The sequence below is a fragment of the Gymnoscopelus braueri genome (genome assembly GCF_963280865.1).
Source record: "Gymnoscopelus braueri genome assembly, chromosome: 3".
Classification (NCBI taxonomy): domain Eukaryota; kingdom Metazoa; phylum Chordata; class Actinopteri; order Myctophiformes; family Myctophidae; genus Gymnoscopelus; species Gymnoscopelus braueri.
The window spans coordinates 15291120-15314835 of NC_137612.1; the positions used below are offsets into that span (position 1 = coordinate 15291120).

A 23716-nucleotide genomic window follows, 5' to 3' on the forward strand; every position below is an offset into this window, starting at 1 on the left:
AGAGAGGCTATGCAGCCTGTGGTGCATGGGCAAAGGCTCGAAAGTCCCATAGCCTTAACATGGACAGTTAGGATCATACTCACATAATAACAAACCGTTTAAAGCACAACAGACAGCCAGAGCATTAGCCGGCTAGCTACTTGTTGTTCGAGGCGTGTGGTTTGCGTTGAGCCTTGTTCTTCTTCTTCTTGAAGAGCAGCTTATGGAATGAAAATGGAGAGCCGTTTGTTCTCCTTTCAGTTTTATAACATATGCCTTCAAAACGTATGGACCTCTGCAACTATGTCGCCACCTACTGTCCCGGAGTATGTAGTACCGCCCAGTGGTGGGGAAAAAGTACTCACTTTTTTTTACTTTAAGGAGAACTCCTGCTAGGCAATGGACCAGAGCTAGGGTCCAGGGAGGGACCCTCAGGGTTACGTGAGGGGGTTCTAAATGGACCCTTACAGGTCTGTCATCTCTTGAGTGTTTTCAAATGGAACCATTTTGTAAAACTCTCAAGTTGAGAACCACTGCTCTAAATCGACCATAATTGTGGAGCACTTTGCATTAATCCTTTAAGACCGGGAACGCATCTGTGTGTCATTTTAAGATTTCTTTGGCTATACAAAAAAAAAAAAATAGCATATACACAAGCTCATAGCACGGCACTCATGAGCTTGTAGATCTGCTATTTTTTTTTTGGAAAATGTGTGCAAATCTTTAGTTTGAATATATATATATATACTTTTTCAAAGCGAAAGTTTTTAACTCAAATCTTTGCTTCTGGGATTTTACAAATGTCTTCTCAATCCTAACAGTTTTTGTTCCTTTTTTTATTTTTATTTTTTTACTTACGTTGCTATATTATCAATGGTTTTCAAACTTTTTTCATGTCAAGGACCCCCAAAGTTATATTTGTCCACGGACCCCCTCCCATCTAAAAAATAATTTGTTCCAGGGTCCCCCAGAAGTAAAGATTTGCTTGAGAAATGTATATAAAAGATTTGCACAAATTTTCAGGATTTAAAAAAAATAAATAGCTGATCTACAAGCTCGTAGCGCGGCACTCTGTGCCGCGCTACGAGCTTGTAGATCTGCTATTTTCGAATAGCCAAAGAAAAATCTTAAAATGACACATGCGTTCCCTTCCCGGCCTTAAAAGGGTTAAGAGTGAGGGGTGTGTGTTGTGGCAGTTATTGGTGGACAAAGTAGACCGTGCTGGTGTTTTTGTGTTTGTTTCACACCAGTCTCCTCCTCTTGCAGTCCCTCTCCATCTGCTCCCCTGAGGAGGAGTTGGTTGCCTTGGTGACTGTGGTCAGAGGGGACACGCGGTTCAGCATGGAGTCATCAGAGGCCTGACCGAACAGAGCCATGAGCAGAGCCACGCCGAACCCTGTGGCTCGCTCTCCCTGTAGTGAGGAAGAAGACAGAAGATCAGTCCACCTAATATGCCAAGTCTCAGTAGAAACAGAAGTTTAAAAGGGGAGTTTTTGAACCTAAATTCAATTTTTCTGATGTGAGGACGAGATCATTCATGGATGTACATTTCCGCATTTTTGAGGGAGAAATAAACAGAAGCCTAAAGGCCCCATCTAGCCATACCCTTTCTACCTAAGCTTTTTTATTCATTTTTAAAAACTATTTTGAAAAACATTTTAAAATAGTTTCAAAGAGCCGATCTACAGCGACACATTATGAGCTTGTAGATCGACTATTTAAACTTTAGACCCTGGAACAACATATTTTGAGATGGGGGGTCTGCGGCCAAATTCATATCATTTTGGGGGTCCTTGACATGAAAAAGTTTGAGAACCACTGATATAGAAACATCTCTATATATAGAGTTCTGGGAAGGGTTCGCTGATGCCAGATCTATGCTACGTTTAGGAATCTCCCTTTCTAGAGATTCTATGCTGTCAGACTTCGTAGGTCGATTGTCTCCATTTATGGGGATCTCCATATATAGGCTAGTGCTGGCAAATATGCCCTGAATGTTTTCTACTAGAGATGCGCGGATAGGGTTGATCATCACCCGAATCCGCATATACATGTTCATTATCCACCCGCCATCCAACCGCGGTTAATTATACCATCCTATTTCTGGATCCGCATCAAATTATTATAATTTTCCTGACGTTAGTTTTCAACAATGTTACTCACCACTGTCTGTCGCGATGTAGTGACTGTATACAATCCATATCTATGGTAACAAGACGGAGCTTGAAGCTTCATTTATTTTACTTTTGCTTTCAACTTGCTTTGTTGCCAGGTCTGCGTTTTATAAGCGACTTCTGGGGTAATTTGGCGCTTGTTTTGGGCTTGTTTTCATAGACCTTGCTGCTTATTTCTCTCGCAAAATATGGCAACACTGGCTGCAGCCGGTACAAAGACCCCTTGTCGGTAACGTGCAGTAGGCGGCTAATTTGTGCCTGATGTAAAATGACGTAATATTAAAATACTATTTTGTGCTTTCTAAAAGCTATAATAGGCCTATAGATTGATATAGATAGATCATTAATGTAATTCCCGCATTATTTCACCCGCGGTTTATCCAATTAATTCATTATTATATTTGATTGACCCAAATCCACCCAAACTGCGGTTAACTGAGGCAACCACGGCTAAAACCGCGATCCGCGCATCTCTAGTGTGTATGATTGTGTGACTCACAGCATGGACAGGGGAGGCTATGTCCACATGCACCCAGACCCCAGGCCAGTCGAAGCCCAAGTGGGCACCGATGAAGAGGCCTGCACAGGAGCTCTGCGCGTTCTCCCGGTCCTGGGACAACAAAAGGAAATGAATACAGGATAAACCATTCAAATAATAATAATAATAATAATCAGGCAGAAACTGTAAATGAATGCCCTTCTTGATCACAGTGGTGGAAGAAGTACTCAGATTATTTTACTTAAGTAAAAGTAGCAATACCACAGTGTAGAAATACATTGAGTAAAAGTACAAACGTATTGGCATCAAAATGTACTAAAAAGTACTAAAATGTTTGAAAATAGCAGATCTACAAGCTCACAACGTGTCGCGATGAGACGCGTTGTGAGCTTGTAGATCGGCTATTTTCAAATAGCCCATGTATAAAATAGGGCTAAAGTGGTTAATGTGTGTTTCATAGTGATTTATATCTGCAAAGTAATTAGTAACTAGTCTTCAAATAACTGTAGTGGAGTAAAAGTACAATATTTGCCTCAGATGTAGTGGAGTAGAAGTAGAAGTATTGAAAATTGGAAATACTCCAGTAAAGTAAAATGACCTCAACATTCTACTTAAGTGAGTAATGTACTTAGTTGCTTTACACCACTGCTTGATCATAATACAGTGCCACACAAAAGCATAAAAAACTAGCATCTATCAGGAGACCACAAGGCGAGGTAAATGTCATTTCTCTCTTTTGTACATATAGTGTTTGTATTTTTCTCTTTTTATTACATTTTTATCCCTCGATTTTGTAACCCTTTTTTTTCACCCGGTGCAAATTTTCTAAGTGATCCTGGGCACTACACTCCCCCCACCAGCCTAGGGAGCCCAGAGCCGAGCTCATGCCTCCTTCAATGCATGAGAGCCAACTGACCTTCTTGTCACCCGACAGGGGGGAGTTTCCCTGGTAGGATGTAGCGCGTGGAAGGAACACGTTATTCCAACCAGTTCCCTTCCCCTCCATCAGGCACCCCGGCTGTCATGGGGGAGGCGGTATAGTGACCAGGATTACTGCATGTTTTTGTGAGGGTATTAACTACCCTAGGAGACACGGGAGAACATGCAAACTCCACACAGAGTAGGCCCTTTCGCCAACCCCACCTAGGCTATGGGCACTGATGACGTGGAGGAGAAGACACGCCCCCAGCGCCCACAGCGTCCTCGGCGGGAATCAAACCAGGACCTTCTAGCTGTGAGGCGACAGCGCTACCGACTGCGCTGTACAGACACCGTGCCCTTAGTGTCTGTATTTGACCCGCCCTCGCTGCGGTTGCAGCCAAAAGCATGAATTCCGCATTTCGGACCGGATATAGAAAGATGGTTTCAAAACGGGTCTGTAGAAACCCAATGGCGTCACTTTGTCCATATTTTTTTTTTACGGTCTACTGGTTCCAACTCACGGCCACAGAGTTCTTCATGTCGGCGATGGCGGAGGTGAACTCGCTGAAGTGCAGCTCGGGGCAGTAGACCAGAGGGTGGGCCATGTCTCCGCTGCTGCGGCCGGCGCGCACACAGGCCGCCTCCCACTCCTCGCTGTTGGTCATCACGGCCGCGTGGTATTTCCCGGTAGAAATGCCCTACAACGGAAAACACAACAAGAACAAAAAGGAACGGGTCACTCATCTTTGGACATGTCAGTTGATGATTGACCTACTCAATCCGGGAAACCAACCCGATCGCCAGAGGAAACGTTGTCATTGAACGTTTTTCAAATTCCGTGCATAGACAACTGGAAAATCCGAAAATCCGTGCATAGCCGCCTCGCATCTCCCCCATTGTGACTAAACCATTTCGGAGGCGCGCAGTCTCAAGGGAACTGTCGCCACGTAAGGGACCACCGAGTGAGTTAAAGCGAGCGAGTTGCCGTCCCGAACGTTGCGACGTTCCCTTGAGCCTACTCAGCGCCGTTTGAGTAACGTACCGATAGGCACAGAATCGTACATTTTGTTGTGGGGACTGCTCTGCTTCTGGGTTTTCCGGGTTGCAACTGGTTACGCCCACTGTGGGACTTGCCGTACATACGCACAGATTTTCGGGGTTTCTAGGCGACTATGCACGGAATGACGTGCACTGGATCCGTGCAATGTATACTACATTCTTGGAGATCAGGCTGGAGAAACGCACCTGTATAATTTTTTGATTTCTTTGGCTATTCAAAAATAGCAGATCTACAAGCTAATAGCACGGCACTCGGTCGCTCCCCCCAGAGCCAAGTGAAAACAGCAGAGGGCGCTGTTTTTCCTTTTTATTTGGCGATGGGTTCCCAGATTGTCTCAATCCTAACAGTTTAAAAAAAAAAAAGTATGTTTCTACATCAGTGGTTCTCAAACTTTTTCATGTCAAGGACCCCCAACATTATATGTATTTGGCCACGGACCCCCCATCACAAAATATTTAGTTCCAGGGACCCCATAGAAGCAAAGATTTGAATTACAAATGTTCGCTTTAAAAAGAAAAAATATATATATATTCAAAGATTTGCAAAAATGTTCATTATTTAAAAAAAATAGCAGATCTACAAGCTCATACTATTTGCATACTATACTGCTATTGTATTACTTTCACAGCAGACCATCCCTTTTATACGTTAGTTCGTCCTACATGTTGGCTGGCTTACTGTTTGAACTTTGATTTACACCATAAAACAATCTCTCAGTGTCTCACATGAATGATGGCACACAAACGTTACTTTGTAACAAGGTTCAGCGAGTTAACAATTAAACCCATGGACATATAAAGGCAGACGCCTCCTCCGACTCCTGGCCAATCACAGCCAGTCTTTTCCGGGACTTGGCAGAATCTAGTTGTATAAAAATATATTTTTATACAACTAGATTCTGCCAAGTCCCGGAAAAGACTCTCTGTGATTGGCCAGTAGTCCGGAAGCTCGCCGTCTCCAAAATGGTGGCCGCAACACTAACCTCGCGTCACCAGTCTTTCCACCTCGGAGGAAAGCCTGGTATGCGTTATTAAAGACACGTGTGATCCGGTCTAGGCCACGCCTACTGAAAAAAAAATAATAATAATTTTCTTTCCGGATTTTGCCCATCCGGTTTTGCGGTGCCGCTTTGTTTTGGTTCCCCAATCCCTATTTAAAATGGAATAGAATTTCCCCGTGGGATAATACAGACGCTAAATAGTCTCCGGAAAGTGCACTCACATTTATATTTAAAAAAATAAGCTAAACTACGCTGCATCAAGGATTTTATTAGGACGGACCTATTTTGGGGTGAAGTCTTTCCATATCTGCCCATTCGGCCGCTTGATGACGCGGATGACGCGCCTGGTGACGTAGAGCTACTTCCGCTCCCGACCGGATCATAGACCCCGAAAAGATATGCTGCCCAGGCTACCGCAACACAGGTCGGCTCCAATGAACTGCAGAGGCCCATGAGGCATCTAGGTTTCTATATCTATGGTTAAACCCACCTGTGCCCCTGTGAGCGTTGCCATATCCAGGATGATGTCAGCACTCAGGTCTTTGTTGGCGTACACCACTCCATCTGACAACACCAGCCTGCCTTCTGCATCCGTGTTGTTGATCTCCACCGTTCTACGGGATCAGACAGAGTCAAATCACTGACGAAATATATACTTAGTCATGAAATGGCATTATAGTGCATTGTTGTGTGATTATCTCATCTAAAAATCACAATGCTATCACTTCAGAGAAAGGCCACCTCTAAAAACCACTTAGAATTGAGCATTTAAGAGAACATGTCTGTATTGACTACACTGTGTTTCTGATTGTCCTACCACACGCCGTAGACACGTTAAAACCCCATAAAAAGACACTTACTTTCCAGAGTACATAGTGTGGATGTCATCAGGGCGTGTGGCAGTGGGTCCGACTGCATTCTCTGCCAAGCAGAACACGGCGTGGAGATTATCCTTGAATCCCTGAAAGCAAACACAAGTATAAGTCGAATGTCACACATGGTAAAATTAGCTGATCTACAAGCTCGGCTATTTTCGGCAAGATTTTCAGAAAGAAATGTTGGATCACAGTGTGTAATGTTTTGTGACACCGTCGATGAGGATTGAAATAAACTAAACTAAATGTAGCACAATGCAGCTTTAAAGTAAACCTGAACCATATTTAAAAGGAGGAAATAAGCAGAGAAAAGGGCAGTTTATAGTTGCACCTGCTTTATAGTGGCCTTGAAAGCTCCCAAAATGGCTGCCGCTCCCCCGCAGTCTCTCTTCATCCCCGGCATTGTGGTCTGGAAAAAAACACAATGAATACTTTAACATGATGTGACGAGGACTTTAATGACTATCAACTCTCGCAGTAAACCTCAAACCTTTCACGATAAAAAAATAAAATAAAAATTGCAGATCTACAAGCTCGTAGTGCGGAACTCGGTGCCGCGCTATGAGCTTGTAGATCTGCTATTTTTGAATAGCCCAAAGTATAAAATAATGGTTATAGCAAATAAATCTAAAATTACACAGTATGCGTTCACGGATTGAATGGATGAAACTAAGTGTTTTTTTCCCTACCTTTCCTTTGATGCTGAGACCTCCAGTGTCATAGACGATGCCCTTCCCCACCCATGCGATGGTTTGGGTGGCGCCATCTGGTGTATGACTCAGGACTGCAAGCGCCGGGGGGTTCACGGCTGCCTTGCCTACTCCATAGATACCTGACGGGGCAAAGGAGACAGTAGAATAGTATTAATCCTTTGAGACCAGGAACGCATCTGTGTCTCATTGTAAGATTTCTTTGGCTATTCAAAAAATTGCAGATATACAAGCTCATAGCGCTATGAGCTTGTACATCTTTTTTTATCGTGGAAAATGTGTGCAAATCTTTGAATATACATTTTTCAAAGCGAACATTTTTAACTCAAATCTTTGCTTCTGAGGATTCTACAAGTCTCTCTCTCTCTCTCTCACTCACGGAACCCTTGGCCTAAGAAACTAGCAAACTTAGTGCAAAACCAGTACCTCCAAAACCTCGTTGTTTCAGTTCCTCTCCGCGGATAATCACTGGAGTAATGCCAAGTTCAGTCCCCACGGCCTTGATTTCCTGTAAAACACATTTATTCATATCAATAGCTGAAAGGCTACATGAATAAAACTACTGCCTGGAGTGTTAATATCCATGTTTCTTAGAAGTCTAAATTCTCTTTTGGGTCTCGAGCTAAAAAAAAGGTTTGGGAACCACTAATCTAGACCAGTAGTTCTCAAATGTTTCTTATGTCAAGGACCCCCAAATGGACATGTATTTGGCTGCGGACCCCCAACTGAAAAGATATTGTGAGAGATTCCTCCCCACACACATTTCTGTGTTGTCACTGCTGTAGTTAACCTCACTCCGTCAAATGGAAGAAGCTTGCGACACACATTTTGTTTCACAGCGTACTTGCATCTGAGACTCCGGGCGCAGAATCGATGACAGACGGAGTTTCATTTTTTCAAGCTACTAGGCAGGTGATTGGATGATCCCGCCCCTAGCAGCCGCTGATTGGTTCGTATGCGCAGTGGTTCGGGCAGCTTTACTCTGTGAGCAATCCCAGACCCTCCTTCCTGAAACCAAATGCAAATGAGATTTCCGGAGGGAGGGGGGTTTACCAGGCTATGCTGTAGTATCCTACTGACTCACCTGCCAGTGAGGAGCCCCCACCAGGAGGACCTAGAGCCCAATACTCCCTGCTGACAGGTGCCGCCCCAGCCCGTAGGAATACGTGCTATGACCGATATCACCCTCCTCCCCGCCCGGCTTCCCTCCCCCGAACATGGGCCAATTGTGTTTGTGTGTAGACGCTCGACAAAGCCAGTTGCGCCGCGGTGGATTCGAACATCCGTGATGGTGGGCAGGGACTTTACCACTGCGCCACCCGAGCGCAAGTAGCGGGTTTCTCATATTCTACTATACGCGTGGGGGTATTTGGTCCTCAAAAGTACAGTAATACAAACACACACACACACACAGTTTGACTCACAGCTAAGAAGTGGTCTGTGTTCATCTCATTGCAGGGTGTGTCCACAATCCGTGCTGCAAGTCTCACTCCATCTGCTGTATTGGAAAGACACTGACACAAAACAAAAAGGTAAATAAAAATTCAAATTTCTAATTTAAAAAAAAGGGGGATGCGTATGGCCCTGTCTGAGTACTAAACCGTTTTCTGTAATGGTGGCCTCTAATTTGCATATTTAGGAGTATGTTTTCTACTAATTACATTAAAAATACCTTACACACATTGTCTGACCCTCAGAACATAGACATAGACACTTTATTTATCAGTTTTGCTTGCTTTGTGTTATTGAAGAAATAGTTCAAAATTGGCAGCCATTTTGTTATGCAAATTAGGTCAAAAACTAAAAATGTTGCTCGGGTACCAGGTTTTTCTGATTCAGCACCCTTGAATTATGTAAAATGGCCTGGTACCCGACTTTTACCCCCAAATGCCTCTAACCTCCTTATAGAAGGCCTTTTTTTCAGAAATCCCACCTGACTATTAACACATTGGGTGCCAGAGGTTTATTAAAATATTATACTTTGAGTGCCAGGACTTTTTAAACATTTTGAACCTTTTTCAAGTAGTCACAAAATATTTTCAGTGATCACCGTCCTCACGGTGATCCCCTCATTACACACATACAGGTCTCGTACAATCGGGGGGAAAAAATTTAAAACATTCGGAAATCCATTCCATAGTTGCAGCCAGTTGAAAATAGTTAAATTAACATTGTAAAAAAAAAAAGTGCACAGGAGCCGAGATACAGGTTTTTGAAGTCATAAGTTAACCAGGAGGTGGATTGGAGTCTAAATCTTGTAGGAGTGATATTTCCTGTTGCTGTGAAGGAAAAAAAAAAAAATAATAAAAAAAAAAAACGGTTTTGGCACTCAACGTTAGTATGCGCAAAACCGTATATATACGGTTTTGGCACCCAATGTGTTAACAAAAGTGGCATTCTAAGTTTATCGCAATGATTTTTGCCACAATAATCGTGAATGGTAAATTTTCATATGGTCCCATCGATCCCTAACCTCCAGTTCTTTGAGACCCAGAGAGCCAGCGGCGCCGTCCTGGCCACCGCCCACGATCACAAACTCCACGGTCACCAGCTTCTTCTCGGCCCGGCTGCGCGAGGACGACGAGCGGCGGGAGAAGATGGGGAAGGCCCGGGCGATGGCGCAGGCGGACGCAAACACGTCGGCGCGCTCACAGACCATCTGTGGAGAGGAGAGAGGAGGAGAGACACCCGTTATAGCTATAGGTCCATGTCTTTTTCTTTGAACAGAGAGATGACACAAGTAAAATGTACTTTTCTTAACCCATTAAATCCGGGAATGTCCTTTTAGATTTCTTTGGCTATTCAAAAATAGCAGATATACAAGCTCATAGCACGGCATGAGCTTGTAGAGCTATTTTTGAAAGATCGTGAAACATTTTGCAAATCTTTGTATATACTTTTTTGCTAAAATCTTTGCTTCTGGGGGCAGCGAAGCCCGTTTTTTGCTTTCCCCAAATGTCAGCTGTTTATTAGTGTTGATTTTGACAGCAAATTTTGACTTGGTTTTAGTCAGTGAATCTTGAACATCTGAAACGTTTTAACGTTAGTCTAGTTTTAGTCAACTAAATATCATAAGACTATAGTCGACTAAATCTACAGTTGATTTAGTCGACTAAAATGTATGTTGGCGGTGCCTTGATGGCGTCGTAATGGCTGATTTTACACTTGGTTGCATGCTGAAAATAGCCGATCTACAAGCTCACAACGCGTCGCGCTGCGACGCGTTGTGAGCTTGTAGATCGGCTATTTTCAGAGCACAACACCCGAGCGCAACCAAACATAAAATAACTTGTCTTTTAGTTCTACTGGATCTCTTCTCCACTAGATCACTCACTAATATTTTAGTCTAGTTTTTATTTGTTGACGAAATTGTCAATATATTTAGTCTTAGTCATGGTAGCTTAGGTTTTATTTAGTTTATCAGTGAAAAAAGGTAGTCGACAAAAAAGAATTGTCATAGTTTTAGTCAGCTGTTTATCAGCGTTTTTGTGTTCTCCCGGGTTGCCAAATCATGTGCGCATATCCCCCCACGGGTATGGTCTAGTATATCTCTAATTGTGAAGAAGACGACACGCTGACTGACCAGGATGCAGCGGGTGTTCCCTCCGGGCAGGCAGGTCTTCACCAGCCGGGACACAAAGTGGGCACAGGAGGGGCTGTTGTGCCTGCTGACCCGCGCGGGCAGGGCCGCCACCGTGGCATGGTTCAGGTACAGAGGGCAGCTGTCCGTAGGGTTGGGGTTCAGACCACTGAGAGCTGCCTGCCAAACCTGAAAAGTGAAAACACATTGAGAGAGAGTCAAATTAAAAACTCATCTACATTTACACTGTGTGTGTGTGTGTGCGCACACACACTTTTTTTTATCCCCTTTGAGCCCCTGGTTGATCTCTCTCTCTCTCTCTACAGGCTAATAAATGTGGCACACCACCATGTAGGCTATAATTAATTAACAAGATAATAAGACGATAATAAAGTGATCACTTTATCAGTTCGCCCTCAGTCACCTACAGTCATCGACGACAACCTTTTATTACAGAACACTAAGTTAAAAGAATTCACATAATGAATGTTCAGGGACAATTCAAGTTCACACCAAGTTCAAAAAATACAATGGTGAACAATATAGTTATAGTTATCTTTATAGTTATAGTGCTCAGTGTAAATGGCAGTTAACTCTTGAGTGTACAGATGGAACCAAATGGACCCGGGCCGTATTCTCAGAGATAAACGTGCACTGAGGATTTTACAGGGTAGTCTCAAAATCGACCACGACTGAAATGGATACCTTTTTTGTTTGTTTCTTTACCTTGTGCTACATACACCAGACATGTAAAGGGTCTATTTGGATCACTTGCCCTGGTGGTCCCTCCCCGCCCCCCCCCCCCCCAAGTTGTGAACCAGTGACATGGCAGACTTTGCGTTGACCTTACTGAATGCACACTGACCCCTCTTTATAGAACGGCTCCATAGCCTTCTTACGTAACCGACAACCTCCCAGGACTTTGCACAAGGAACTCCAACACAGACCTAAGGTCTTCCATGATGATATCCACTCATCAATGTTATCATCACTACGGCTATTTTAGAACGGTATAGTGCCCCTAATCCAATCAAACACTTTACCAGCGCTCTAAAGTAAAGTAACTAAGCACAATTTAGAGGAACTTATACTTCACTTCAGCTATCGGGCAGAAAGAAACCAGCCATGTCTATAATATTACTTTTCAGGAAATGAAAATAAATGACACAATACTGCCTCATCAGAGTTGGTATGGTGACTTTATACATGGTCAGATACTTGAATGTGTCCTTATATTATCGTCACTTTACCCAAATACAGCTCAAGTGGAGTTAGGGAGGTTTTTGACCATTAACCCATTAAGACCTGAAGCCGATTCTACAAATGTCTTCTAAATCCTAACAGTATTCTGAAAAATGTATGTGTCTATATCAGTGGTGCTCAAACTTTTTCATGTCAAGGACCCCCAAAATGATATGTATTTGGCCACGGACCCCCCATCTCAAAATGTGTTGTTCCATGTACCCCCCAGAAGCAAAGATCTGAGTTTAAAATGTTCGCTTTAAAATAATATATATTCAATTTGCACACATTTTCTAAAATAGCAGATCTACAAGCTTGTAGCGCGGCACTCGGTGCCGCGCTACAAGCTTGTAGATCTGCTATTTTTGAATAGCCAAAGTGTAAAATAATGCTTTTTAGCTCAAATCAAAAAATGACGCGATGATGCGTTCCAGGTCTTAAAGGGTTTGACCGACAGTTTGAGGATCCAATGGAGTTAGGACGTTTATAGTCAGAAGCGCTTTTTAATACTTTTTACTGGTTCAATATTTGTAAAACCCACACACACAGACGTAAAGGGCGTTCAATAGCACTGATTTATATAATAAATAAACAAATGGAGATTGGTTGGTTGGTTTCTGCCCGATGACAGCGACAATATGATACTTTATACTTAATACTTAATCCAAGCCATCTCTGAGGCAAATATCGTACTTCTTTTTTTTTTTTACTCCACGACAACAATTTGACGGCTTTAGTTACTTTGCAGATTTTTAGATCCGATTTGGATGAGCTAAAAGTGTGTTTTTAATACCCACTAAAAGGGGGAAATCATGCTATCTGGCCATAAATAGTCACATGTCAGCAAGTGTGTGCCTCTGTCATTATGCAGCAGTAGACATATTTAAGATATTAAAAAAAAGGACCACACTAATGTTTCTGCACGTTTTTTAGCCCTTTGACCACAAATCACGTGCACTTTACTTAACCCATAAAGACCGGGAAAGCAGAAGCTGTCATTTTAGATTTCAACCACTTTAATTATCTTAACCCATTAAGACCTGAGGCGATTCTTTAAAAAAATATCTAAATCCTAACAGTTTAAAAAAAACAAAATTCTAAAACATTTTTTTTCAAGATTTTTCAAAAATAGCAGATCTACAAGCTCATAGTGCGGCATTTTTTTTAAAGAAAATATTTTTCTTTGCTTCTGGGGATTCTACAAATTCTACAAATGTCATCAAATCTTTTCATGTCAAGGACCCCCAAAATTATAAGTATTTGGCCACGGACCCCCATCTTATAATATGTTGTTCCAGGGACCCCCCTTCCCCCCGAAGCAAAGATTTGAGTTAAACATGTTTGCTTTAAAAAAATAAAATATATTCAAATCAACTAGTAATTGTTCAACTTCAGTACCTCAGCAGATGGGATTCTCTCTTCACTAGACATTACAGGTATAGGGGGACCAAATGGACCCCTTACAGATCTGTAACTCAAATTTATGGTTCAATCTGTACAGCCAGCCCTTAGAGCCAGCCAGGTCTGTAACTCTGAGAGTGTACAAATGAAACTAAATGGACCCTTACAGGTCTGTAACTCTGAGAGTGTACAAATTGATGGGCAATTTGTACACTCTCAGAGATATGGGGGAGGGTTCCAAATTAGCCCTTAGAGGTCTGTAACTCAGAGTTTACAAATGAAACTAAATGGACCCTTTCCCTTACAGGTCTGTAACTCAAATGAAACTAAATGGACCCTTACAGCAGTGTTTATCAACCCTGGCAAACGTCCCAATTTTGGGCCGGGGCTACTGCTGAGGTGTGCCACGCCGTTTGAAGGTTTGAAAATATATATATATATATATATTTTTTTACAATAATAATAATCAGGCATGCAAACAGCCCCGAGGTGAAAAGGGTGACACCATGCTGGGTTTTTTTCGGGTCAGGTGTCACACTATTGCCCTATTTGGATTCAAAACGGCTAGTGGAAGCTGAAAAGCTACAAGTTTGCATGTCTGAATAATGCAAAAACAGAAATATTTGTTTGCATTTGCTTTTTTTCTCCCCCATATATTTTCATAATAAAAAAGTGCGTATCGTAACGAAGTTGTGTGCCCAATATCGTATCGTTTCATGAAATTAGTGCATCGGCACACCCCTAGTGTGTGTGTATATATATATATATACACACCGTATTATATATATAATTATAATTATATATATACACCGTATATCTAGGTGTGCCCTGGGATCTTTTGGCTATGCCAGGTGTGCCTTGGCACAAAAAAAGGTTGATAAACACTGCCTTACAGGTCTGTAACTCAGAGTGTACAAATGGAACCAAATGGACCCTTACAGGTCTTTAACTCTGAGAGTACTAATTGATGGTTCAATTTGTACACTTTGTACATTTGTACAAATGGAATGAACCCCCGTACTGGTCTGTAACTCTGAGAGAGTTTACGGGTCCATTTGGTTCCATTTGAACACTCAGAGTTATGGGGGTCCTTGAAATTTAAAAACTTTGAGAACCAGTGCATACAGACACAGTTAACATTAGGCTAGCTGCTCTTAGCTAAGCTAATGCTAGCCGACCCTCTGACACCTATCATAACAGTCATGGCGCTACTTGGTCCTGGTTTTTGAAAGTTACATTTACAACCAGTAAATCTACCTAAATGTTCACATTTTAAATATAAAGTGCTGCCTCCAAAGCCACGGATGTAACAAGTTAAAGCGCCTGGTTTAAGTACCCCGTATCTTCCGTATTGTTCATTAAAAAGCATTTTAATCCGATCGGTGGTCATTTTTCCTCTTATTTTCTCCATCTTATGCTTTCAACTACGCGCCCCTATCGGTTGGGATGTGTATTGCACGCAAATACATTATTCAACTACGCGCCCTTATTGGTTGGGATGTGTATTGCACGCTAATACATTATTCAAAAAATTAATGAAAATTGCTTTTTATTGAACAATACGGAAGATACGGGTACTTAAGACCCGGGCGCTTTAACTTATTACATCCGTGGCCGTGGGGTCAGCACTTTATATTTGAAATGTGAACGTTTATGTAGATGTACGGGTTGTAAATGTAACATTTTCAAACACCAGGAACAAGTAGCGCCATGACGCTTGTGACAGACGAGCGTCATGTGAACCATGGCTGACACCGTCCATTCATTCTGCTGTAGTATGTATTTATATTATGAATACATAATGAATAAACTCTCACCTCTTTGCTGACGGCAGGCTGCAGTTTCCCCTGCACCAGGCTCCAGTTGAGCTGCTGCAGGTTGCTCTGTTGGCCCAGGATCAGAACCGGCCGGTTCTGGGGCTCAGAGTCCCCGGCGGCAGCCTGGAAGAGCAGCTGCACGTTCGCCATCTTTCTTTCCTCCTTCCCTTCCTGCCTGCCTGGTTGGCTGGTGGCGGTCTTCTTCTTCTTCTTGTTTTTCTTGTTTTTCTTCTTCTTTTTATTTTACGGTGGTTGGCATCCAGTTTTTGGTGCATTACCGCCACCTTCTGGCCCATATTATGGATCAGACAAACTTCTTTAATAGCCTACTACTGTATCTAATTCCCTCTCCCAACCCATACACTCACTCACTCACTCACTCACACACTCACACACACACACACACACACACACACACACACACACACACACACACACACACACACACACACACACACACACACACACACACACACACACACACACACACACACACACAGTTAACTACTCTATATCCTATCATACATAATAATAATTGGTCAGTATCATGGTCAGTATCAGTATCATGTCAGCATCATGTCAGTATCATGTCAGTATCATGGTCAGTATCATGTCAGTATCATGGTCAGTATCATGTCAGTATCGTGGTCAGTATCATGGTCAGTATCATGGTCAGCATCATGTCAGCATCACGTCAGTATCAGTATCATGGTCAGTATCATGTCAGTATCATGTCAGTATCATGGTCAGTATCATGGTCAGTATCATGTCAGTATCATGGTCAGTATCATGTCAGTATCATGGTCAGTATATTTTGTTCCAGGGACCCCAGAACTAAGCAAATATTGGAGTTAAAAATGTTCGCTTTAAAAATATATATATTCAAAGATTTGCACAAATGTTCACGATTTAAAAAGAAATAGCAGATCTACAAGCTCATAGTGCGGCACTCGGTGCCGCACTATGAGCTTGTATATCTGCTATTTTTGAATAGCCAAAGAACACAGATGCTTTCCTAGTCTTAATGGATTAACAACAGTGAAGACGTAGCTTGGGATGACAGCTTGCTTATAAACTTAGTAGTTAATGAACAACAGCTGCAAATGTGTGTAATTTCATTACATTCTTTATTTAATTCCACAGAGACAATATTTTCACTACAAAAGTTTTCTTTGAATTTCTCAACAACAACATTACATCCATTGTTCACTTGTAAAACTACTATAAAGACAACATAAATAGAAAATCAGTAAAAAAAAAAGGAAATGTAATAAAAACAAGCATACTGTACAATACTGCACTGTGGTCTCTTATTTCATGCTGCTACAACACAACCCTGTGCTAGAAAGTTCATATTAAGCTCAATATTTTTGATTAATATTTGATTGTAAAAGTCTATGCTTTTCCCCAAACTCTGCCAGGGGGTTCCAGTAGTGGTACAAATCATCATTAATAAATTAATGAATAAATACGGATATAGCCCTTGGCTATACTTTGTCATACGACGATTAACGAAAAATAGCTGGTTCTACAAGCTCAACACGTCTCAAGGCGACAGGTTGTAGAGTTTGTAGATTTGCCGTTTTCGCTATTTTGTTCGGAAATTGTTGAACATTTTTTGACACCTTGACATTTCATAATAAACGACATGCCCCAAAATAGGGACGCCAAAGGTTGAAAGTGGTTATAAGAGGAAGGCAAGTAATCCACCAACAGAACAACTTATTATTCCTATTCTTAAACAGTGGTTCTCAACCTTTTAGTTGTCTCGATTCCACAGATAAAGATTATGAAAATGGCCGATCTACAAGCAAATATTTAGTCAATATGTTAACAATTTCTTTATAGTATAGTTTGTTGGTTACTTTTTTACACAGTCACTTTAGAAATGTGCAGATACCCTGTATACACTTATACTTTTTTTTTCCTGAAGTGGTTCCGGTATGTTTTATAATAATAATCTAAATCTACAAAGTAACGTAACTACAAATAATTGTAGTGGAGTAAAAGTACAATATTTGCATCTGAGCAGGGGTCATCAACATGTACACGGACAAACGTGTCCTTGGCAAGACTTGTCCATGTCCGTGGCACATTTTGTATTTTGGTTATAATGTGTACATAATTGATCCTAAATATTCACAATATATTTTTTAAACAATTTGTTTGAATGATTTTGGTGACTCGTATAGTGTCGGGATGATGCTCATGCTCATTAATATGTTGCAGGAGATTTGTTGTGTACATGATTATCAGGTGAGGATGCAAGACAAGACAGACAGCTAGAAGTAATGTTTGCTAATAGCTGCCTTAATGCTTTCATTGTTCCACTGGCATACCTTACATCATACCACCTACACATGGTCTAAGACTTTCTCATTAAAAAAATGGTAAATGGTGCATTTATATAGCGCTTTTATCCAAAGTGCTTTACATTGACTGTGCCATTAACCCATTCACACACACATTCATACACCGATGGCGGAGGAAACCATGCAAGGCACCAACCTGCTCATCGGGAGCAATTAGGGGTTCAGCGTCTTGCTCAAGGACACTTCGACACTAACTCTGGGGGAGCGCCCCAGCCCGGGATCAAACTTGCCGTTTTCCAGTTCACTCTACCCGGCCACTCTACCCCTGAGCCACTGCCGCCATCAACATTCAATACTTGTTCACCTTAACGAAACCACAACTCTTGAAACTAACAAATGAGTGGGGCAGTGTGAATTAACACAAGATTGACCTTGGCATTATATCAATGGTACACATGTGTTACATGTTGTGATTTCGGTTGACCAACATAATTATGGTCCTTAAGGGCGGATTCACACTGGTCCCGGGTGCGCACTCCAGACCGCTTGGCAGGTGTCGCGCTAGTGTGAATGTTGCGCATCCTTCCCCGAAACGGATCACCGTTCCGTACCCGAAACCACCTCCGGAGGCAGTCTCGAATCCGGATCATGCGTTTTCGGGTACGGTACGCTGCAATGTGAAAGCAAGCGTACTGTTAGACGGAAGTGGCCCGCTATTTTTAATAGGTGACGGTATATAAACTCGACAAAAACAGTCAACAAAAACACGTCGCAGATCAATCCACAGGGGTTCAACCATGGCCGGATCCGGGAAAGGATCCCTCTGGTATAATGAAGAAATGTCATGCTTGCTGGACATTTGGGCAAACGAGGACATACAAACACAATTGGACAATACACACAAAAATGCAGAAATATATGGAGTAATTAGTGAGTATTTGAGGGCTCGAGCCCTCAAATACTCACTAATTACTCCATATATATATAGATAGATAGATAGATAGATAGATAGATAGATAGATAGATAGATAGATAGATAGATAGATAGATAGATAGATAGATAGATAGATAGATAGATAGTGGAGTTTCAGCTACTATGCATCCCAGAAATATATAGCTTATAAGAAATTGAAATTTGTAAGTAAATATGGTAACTCATTTAGATTAGGCCTACGTACGTTTATGGTTTCCCAAGGACTATAGCCATTTCACTCATGATGCAATTTCTCTTTCATAACAGATACATACATGTGCCAGATAATCCCCACACTAAGAGATTAAAAAAAGAAAAGACGTTGGATTGATTGATTGATGTACTTTATTTAGCAACCCGATCTCCAGAGGAAACGTTCTCTTTGAACGTTTTTGAACGTTATGAAATTCCGTGAATAGACACGGAAAAACCCAAAATTCCGTGCATAGCCGCCTCGCATCTCCCCCATTGTGACTAAACCATGACGGAGGCGCGCAGTCACAGGCGAACTGTCACCCCGTGAAGGACCACCGTATGCCTACTCAGCGCCGTTTGAGTTATGTACCGATAGGCACAGAATCGTAAATTTTGTTGTGGGGACTGCTTGCGACTGGTTACGCCCACCGTGGGACTCGCCGTACATATGCACGCAATTTCGGGGTTTCTAGGCGACTATCCACGGAATGAAGTGCACTGTTCCGTGCAATGTTACGGAGATCTCTGGAGATCAGGCTGTTATTTAGACATGAGACATGAGAAACAGTACATGGAAGTACAATTCACAATACAAGGTTTCAGTCATTCAGTCCGACTTCACTGTATAGGCTACTATAGTTGCCTTTTCATAAATGATATATTTTTGTACTTAAGCTGTCGTGAAAGTTTATAATATTTAGAGAAATTTAAAGTTTCAAATGCATGTCGTGTATTATGAGGCATAAACTGCAGGTTAGCAGGCTTGTTGGTGGTAATAATGAAGAAGAGGAGAGAGACGTCAGGTTTCCAAGTTTCCATGTTAATTTATTCATTCAAGTACAGCATCATCATAGAATCCAGGGCAGAGAGCCCTCTCCAGCAGCCCCCTCTGGGCACAACCATCTCAAACAAACATCTTACACCGTTCTTATAGTAGACCATTTACCACAGGTGCCATTCTAAATAGCCATATAAGGTATGTACTATAGATAAGAGCAACACAAGCATAGGTGCACATACAAATAGCAATGGCCACTCGGCTAAGCTGTTAGAGTAACAGCTGTTGCTGCGTTAGAACTAGCACATTCACCAAGCATTCACCAGTCACACACACTCATGATTACTCTTCTGACTTTAGCTTATTTGTTCTACTAATAATCTGTTTTTACTTGCATACTGTCATATAAAATATAGCAAATAATACGACATGCAAAAGTAGTAGTAGTTGTGAAGGTTAGCAAACTGGACATTTAGACTAAATGTTTCCTGTATCCTCATCTTGCGCTAATGCACACAAGTGTTTCACCAGGTTTTATTTGTGTTGTTTCTCATAAGCGTACATCCGTTGTCCGTCAACAACACAGCAGTCTGTGCCTTGACTTCTGTGCGCTCACTGCGCTCAGTGCGTTGACTCTCTCTCCAGCCGCAACCCTATATTTATGCGCGACCAGCAAAAACATTGTCGCATAGTTGATGACGTCTGTGTCCACTGGCGAACCACTATGTGCATGCCGCCACCTATAGGATCGGGGGTATATATGCAAGTGTACTCTGGTGCGCAAGGATCTTGGCCAATGTGAATGCCGGCCAGCTGGTAGAGGCCATTCGTACTCGGGAACTGTTCGAATGCAAACGGACCCAGTGTGAAGCCGCCCTAAGGGTGGTGGTGAGTGAAGGTTTCTGTTGAGTCGCACGCGCTGAGAACCAGATGACACCAGACAGTATCACACGACAAGCTCTCAAGTTTAATACACACATAGAGAATATATACAGTATAGGGAAAGGGCGTAGGGAGGAAGGAGCCTAAGTCCCTGGAGCCCAGAAGCCCCTAGTTCCCGGTGGCCATCTTGGGTGGGCTCCATAACAACTGCTGTATCAACAACATTGACAGTTATTCACGCGTGTCCTGAGTCTGACTCCTGAACGCATACACTACAACGGATTTATTGATAAAGGACAGAAGATGAACCGCGCAGTGCGTGACAGAGAGATACCATACAGAGAGAAGCTGAACGCGGACGCAAAGGCACGCCACCTGGAAAAAAGTCATTACATCTGTGCCCTAGACCAGATGTAATGACAGTGCCCAGTCAGTCACAATCATTCATTTTACCTGAAAAGAACAACGTTTTGTTGCTTAGTTGTGTAACCGAAATAAAATATAGTCATCTTGAGTACTGATTATTTATATATATATTTATAATATTATTATAGCGAAGTATTATTATTAATTTGATATTGTTCATTGATCATTGAGAAAGTGCACAACGGACCTGTTGTGATCAGTGTTATGGTCAGCCATATTTTGCGAGAGAAATAAGCAACCAGGTCTATGAAAACAAGCCCAAAAGAAGTGGCTTAGTGACATCGGCTACTTGAAAATAGCCGATCTACATATTTGGAATATTTTTTAAAACATTCTAACACAAATGCTCCCTGGCACAAAACATTTTCATGAAAAGATTTGAGAACCACTGGTTTACATTTATTTGAAAAAATGTTAAAGCCTAAATAAGCAAGTACCTAAATAAGCCTAAATAAGCAAGTACACTTTATAAATAAGCCACACAAAAAAACGCAACCCGCAACTACCAATTTTACAAGCAACTTTACAGAAAAAGAAGCCCAAAGTCGCTTATAATAAGCCGGCATGGCAACGCTGATGCTCGCCTCGCCCTCGCCTCCAACAGATGTTTATATTTTTGATTGTGTGCTGTCATGCTCGTTTGAGCTTATATGTGTTTGGGAATGTTGTTGAAGGTTATGTTATTTCGTCAGCTGACACCCAAGCCATACTACATTTATTTGATATCTCCGACGTCTGAACACTTGCTGAACACTTACTCAGCCACCGTGACCGTGAGCCACCCATGTTAGACAACGTTTCTCAGACTGGACACATAGAGAAACACAATTTAGCTGTTAGCTCAATCTCATTGTAGATACATTGTAAGATACCCAAGCCAAGCCAAGCCATACGACGTTTCTTTGATATCTCCGACATCTGATCTCCATAGTGCAACAAGCATAGGACTCCAGTACAGTGACGCCCGGTCTCTATAGTACAGTGGACACATGACGTGACGTGACACGTGACCAGAAGATATGGAACAAGGACAAGAACAGAATGCATAGGAATAGAACATAGATCTTGTATCATTGTGTACAGACGTGAGACGTCAGTATCTCTGAAAAGTACTTGATGGTCATCGTATCACGGATATCAATATGCTTACGTAGATGAGCAGGGTTGCGTTGGTCATGGGACGGGCTAACACGCCATGCAACCGCTATTTTGAGCAGGAGCACGCGCGCGCAGATGCATACAGTAGATTTAAAACAACCTTAAATTCACACCTCAACAAAGTTAACAAAGGCTGCCGATTGCCGGTTGTCACACCAGCATGAATTAACATAGGATTAACATAGGAATGAGCCTAGATGCATATCAATTGTTCATTGTGTGACCTGTAGTGTAAGTGTTAAGCAACGTGCGCGTGACGTCATTAAAATAGAGTGCAACCGCTTTCCAAATCACCAATGCAACCCTGCTAAGAGACAAGACATCAGTTGAATGAGTTTGGGAACAGACCTCATGAGACAAAATACATAGTATACACAACACATTATTTTTGATGGGAAAATGAAATTGCAACAACTATGCAGTAAGTGAAGAAAGGGAACTTGGAAAGACACTTTCTGACCAACCATAAATCATCTGACTAAACCTTTCCAGCAGACAGAGAACTGAGAAAAAGGAACTGAAATCTCAGCCATATGTATTTGTGTACCATACATGGAACTGGATAGAGCTCTCTCATCATTATTCTACTGTAAGTATTTGTCTTATCAGCCATAACTGCACAGTGATGGTGAAGAAAGACACTTGCGGATGTGGTGTACTCAAGACTAAAACAGTAAAATATGAAATTACTATGATATTAATACATTATAACCCAGGACTTTCTTTTAAGTAACTTTAACTATAAAGATCATTCATACAACGGCGGACATGTTAATGTTTAGACTTATTTCGAAGCTAATAAAATGTTGTATAATAATGTTGTAATGTGAGCATATGGGAAAGTACGGTTTTATAGATAGGGATAAAGAAAGATTTTCATGTGTCAGAGTGAAGGAGGCAGATCATTGTCCTGTGAGAAGAAGGCGGCCCAAGTCTATTGTTCTGACAGAGCTCATTGGGGATTGACTGATACAGAAAGAAGGTAGTCTTATCTCTAAGTGCAGTTGGTACAACGTAAGTTCAGGAGGGAAGAGAACGGCAGATAACAATCTCCTCCCCCATGTAATCGCCTCCAATCTGGCTGATATCAACTCCTCCCAAGCTCACCTGCCTTCGATCCCCTCGATAACAACTCCTCCCTCATCTCCTCCCACCAAGCTAATCAAGGGTTGTATTTATACATGAGCCATGACCACCGTCACTTGTCAGTCGATCCGTTTCTCGCATGGAAGCAGGACGCACACAAGCTCAGGCTCACCAACGTGTTGCTCCGTCGGCCGATTAAATAATAGTTAATTACGTACCATAAATCAGAAACCAAACATTTCTCCTCCTTCAGCCCACAACACCAGGTGCCAGCTTGTACTCCAGCGACGACATCGCCAGGATCCAGCGTTCACGTGCGAGATCAAACACTGACCATACAGTTCCGTAATCCCGTGGCCACCCACTTCCACACGTCTCATCAGCGACCCCTTTTGCGCTCGTTTCGCGGCAGCCCCGATTCGGCACGTTACTTACAACGCTACTCAGTCCAGCCCGGACCACCGCTGTATTTCGAGTCATCCCCGCGCCAGAGAAATCTTCCTCCCGCTCCGCCATTCAAAGCCGGCTCGCACCACGGGACCTCCACTCCATACAAGGCTCTGCTCTACACCAGCGCGCCGCGGTGACGTCACTCCCAGACCCAGAGCAGCGACACCCAAAAAGCTAAGTACCTCCTCTAATCACTCG

General features: G+C 42.3%; 1 protein-coding gene across 1 annotated transcript; it reads right to left on the bottom strand.

Annotated features, from left to right (window-relative positions):
- Window positions 1-1070: 1070 nt before the first annotated feature.
- On the bottom strand, window positions 1071-15434 carry npepl1 (aminopeptidase like 1). The gene is made up of 12 exons (XM_080423866.1): window positions 15259-15434; window positions 10802-10987; window positions 9692-9877; window positions 8643-8732; window positions 7645-7726; window positions 7198-7340; window positions 6840-6917; window positions 6494-6594; window positions 6124-6247; window positions 4095-4271; window positions 2653-2763; window positions 1071-1391 (listed from the first exon to the last, which is right to left on the bottom strand). The coding sequence occupies exons 1-12, from the start codon at window positions 15406-15408 to the stop codon at window positions 1221-1223; spliced, it is 1599 nt and encodes a 532-aa protein (XP_080279992.1). The 5' UTR covers window positions 15409-15434; the 3' UTR covers window positions 1071-1220.
- Window positions 15435-23716: the final 8282 nt, after the last annotated feature.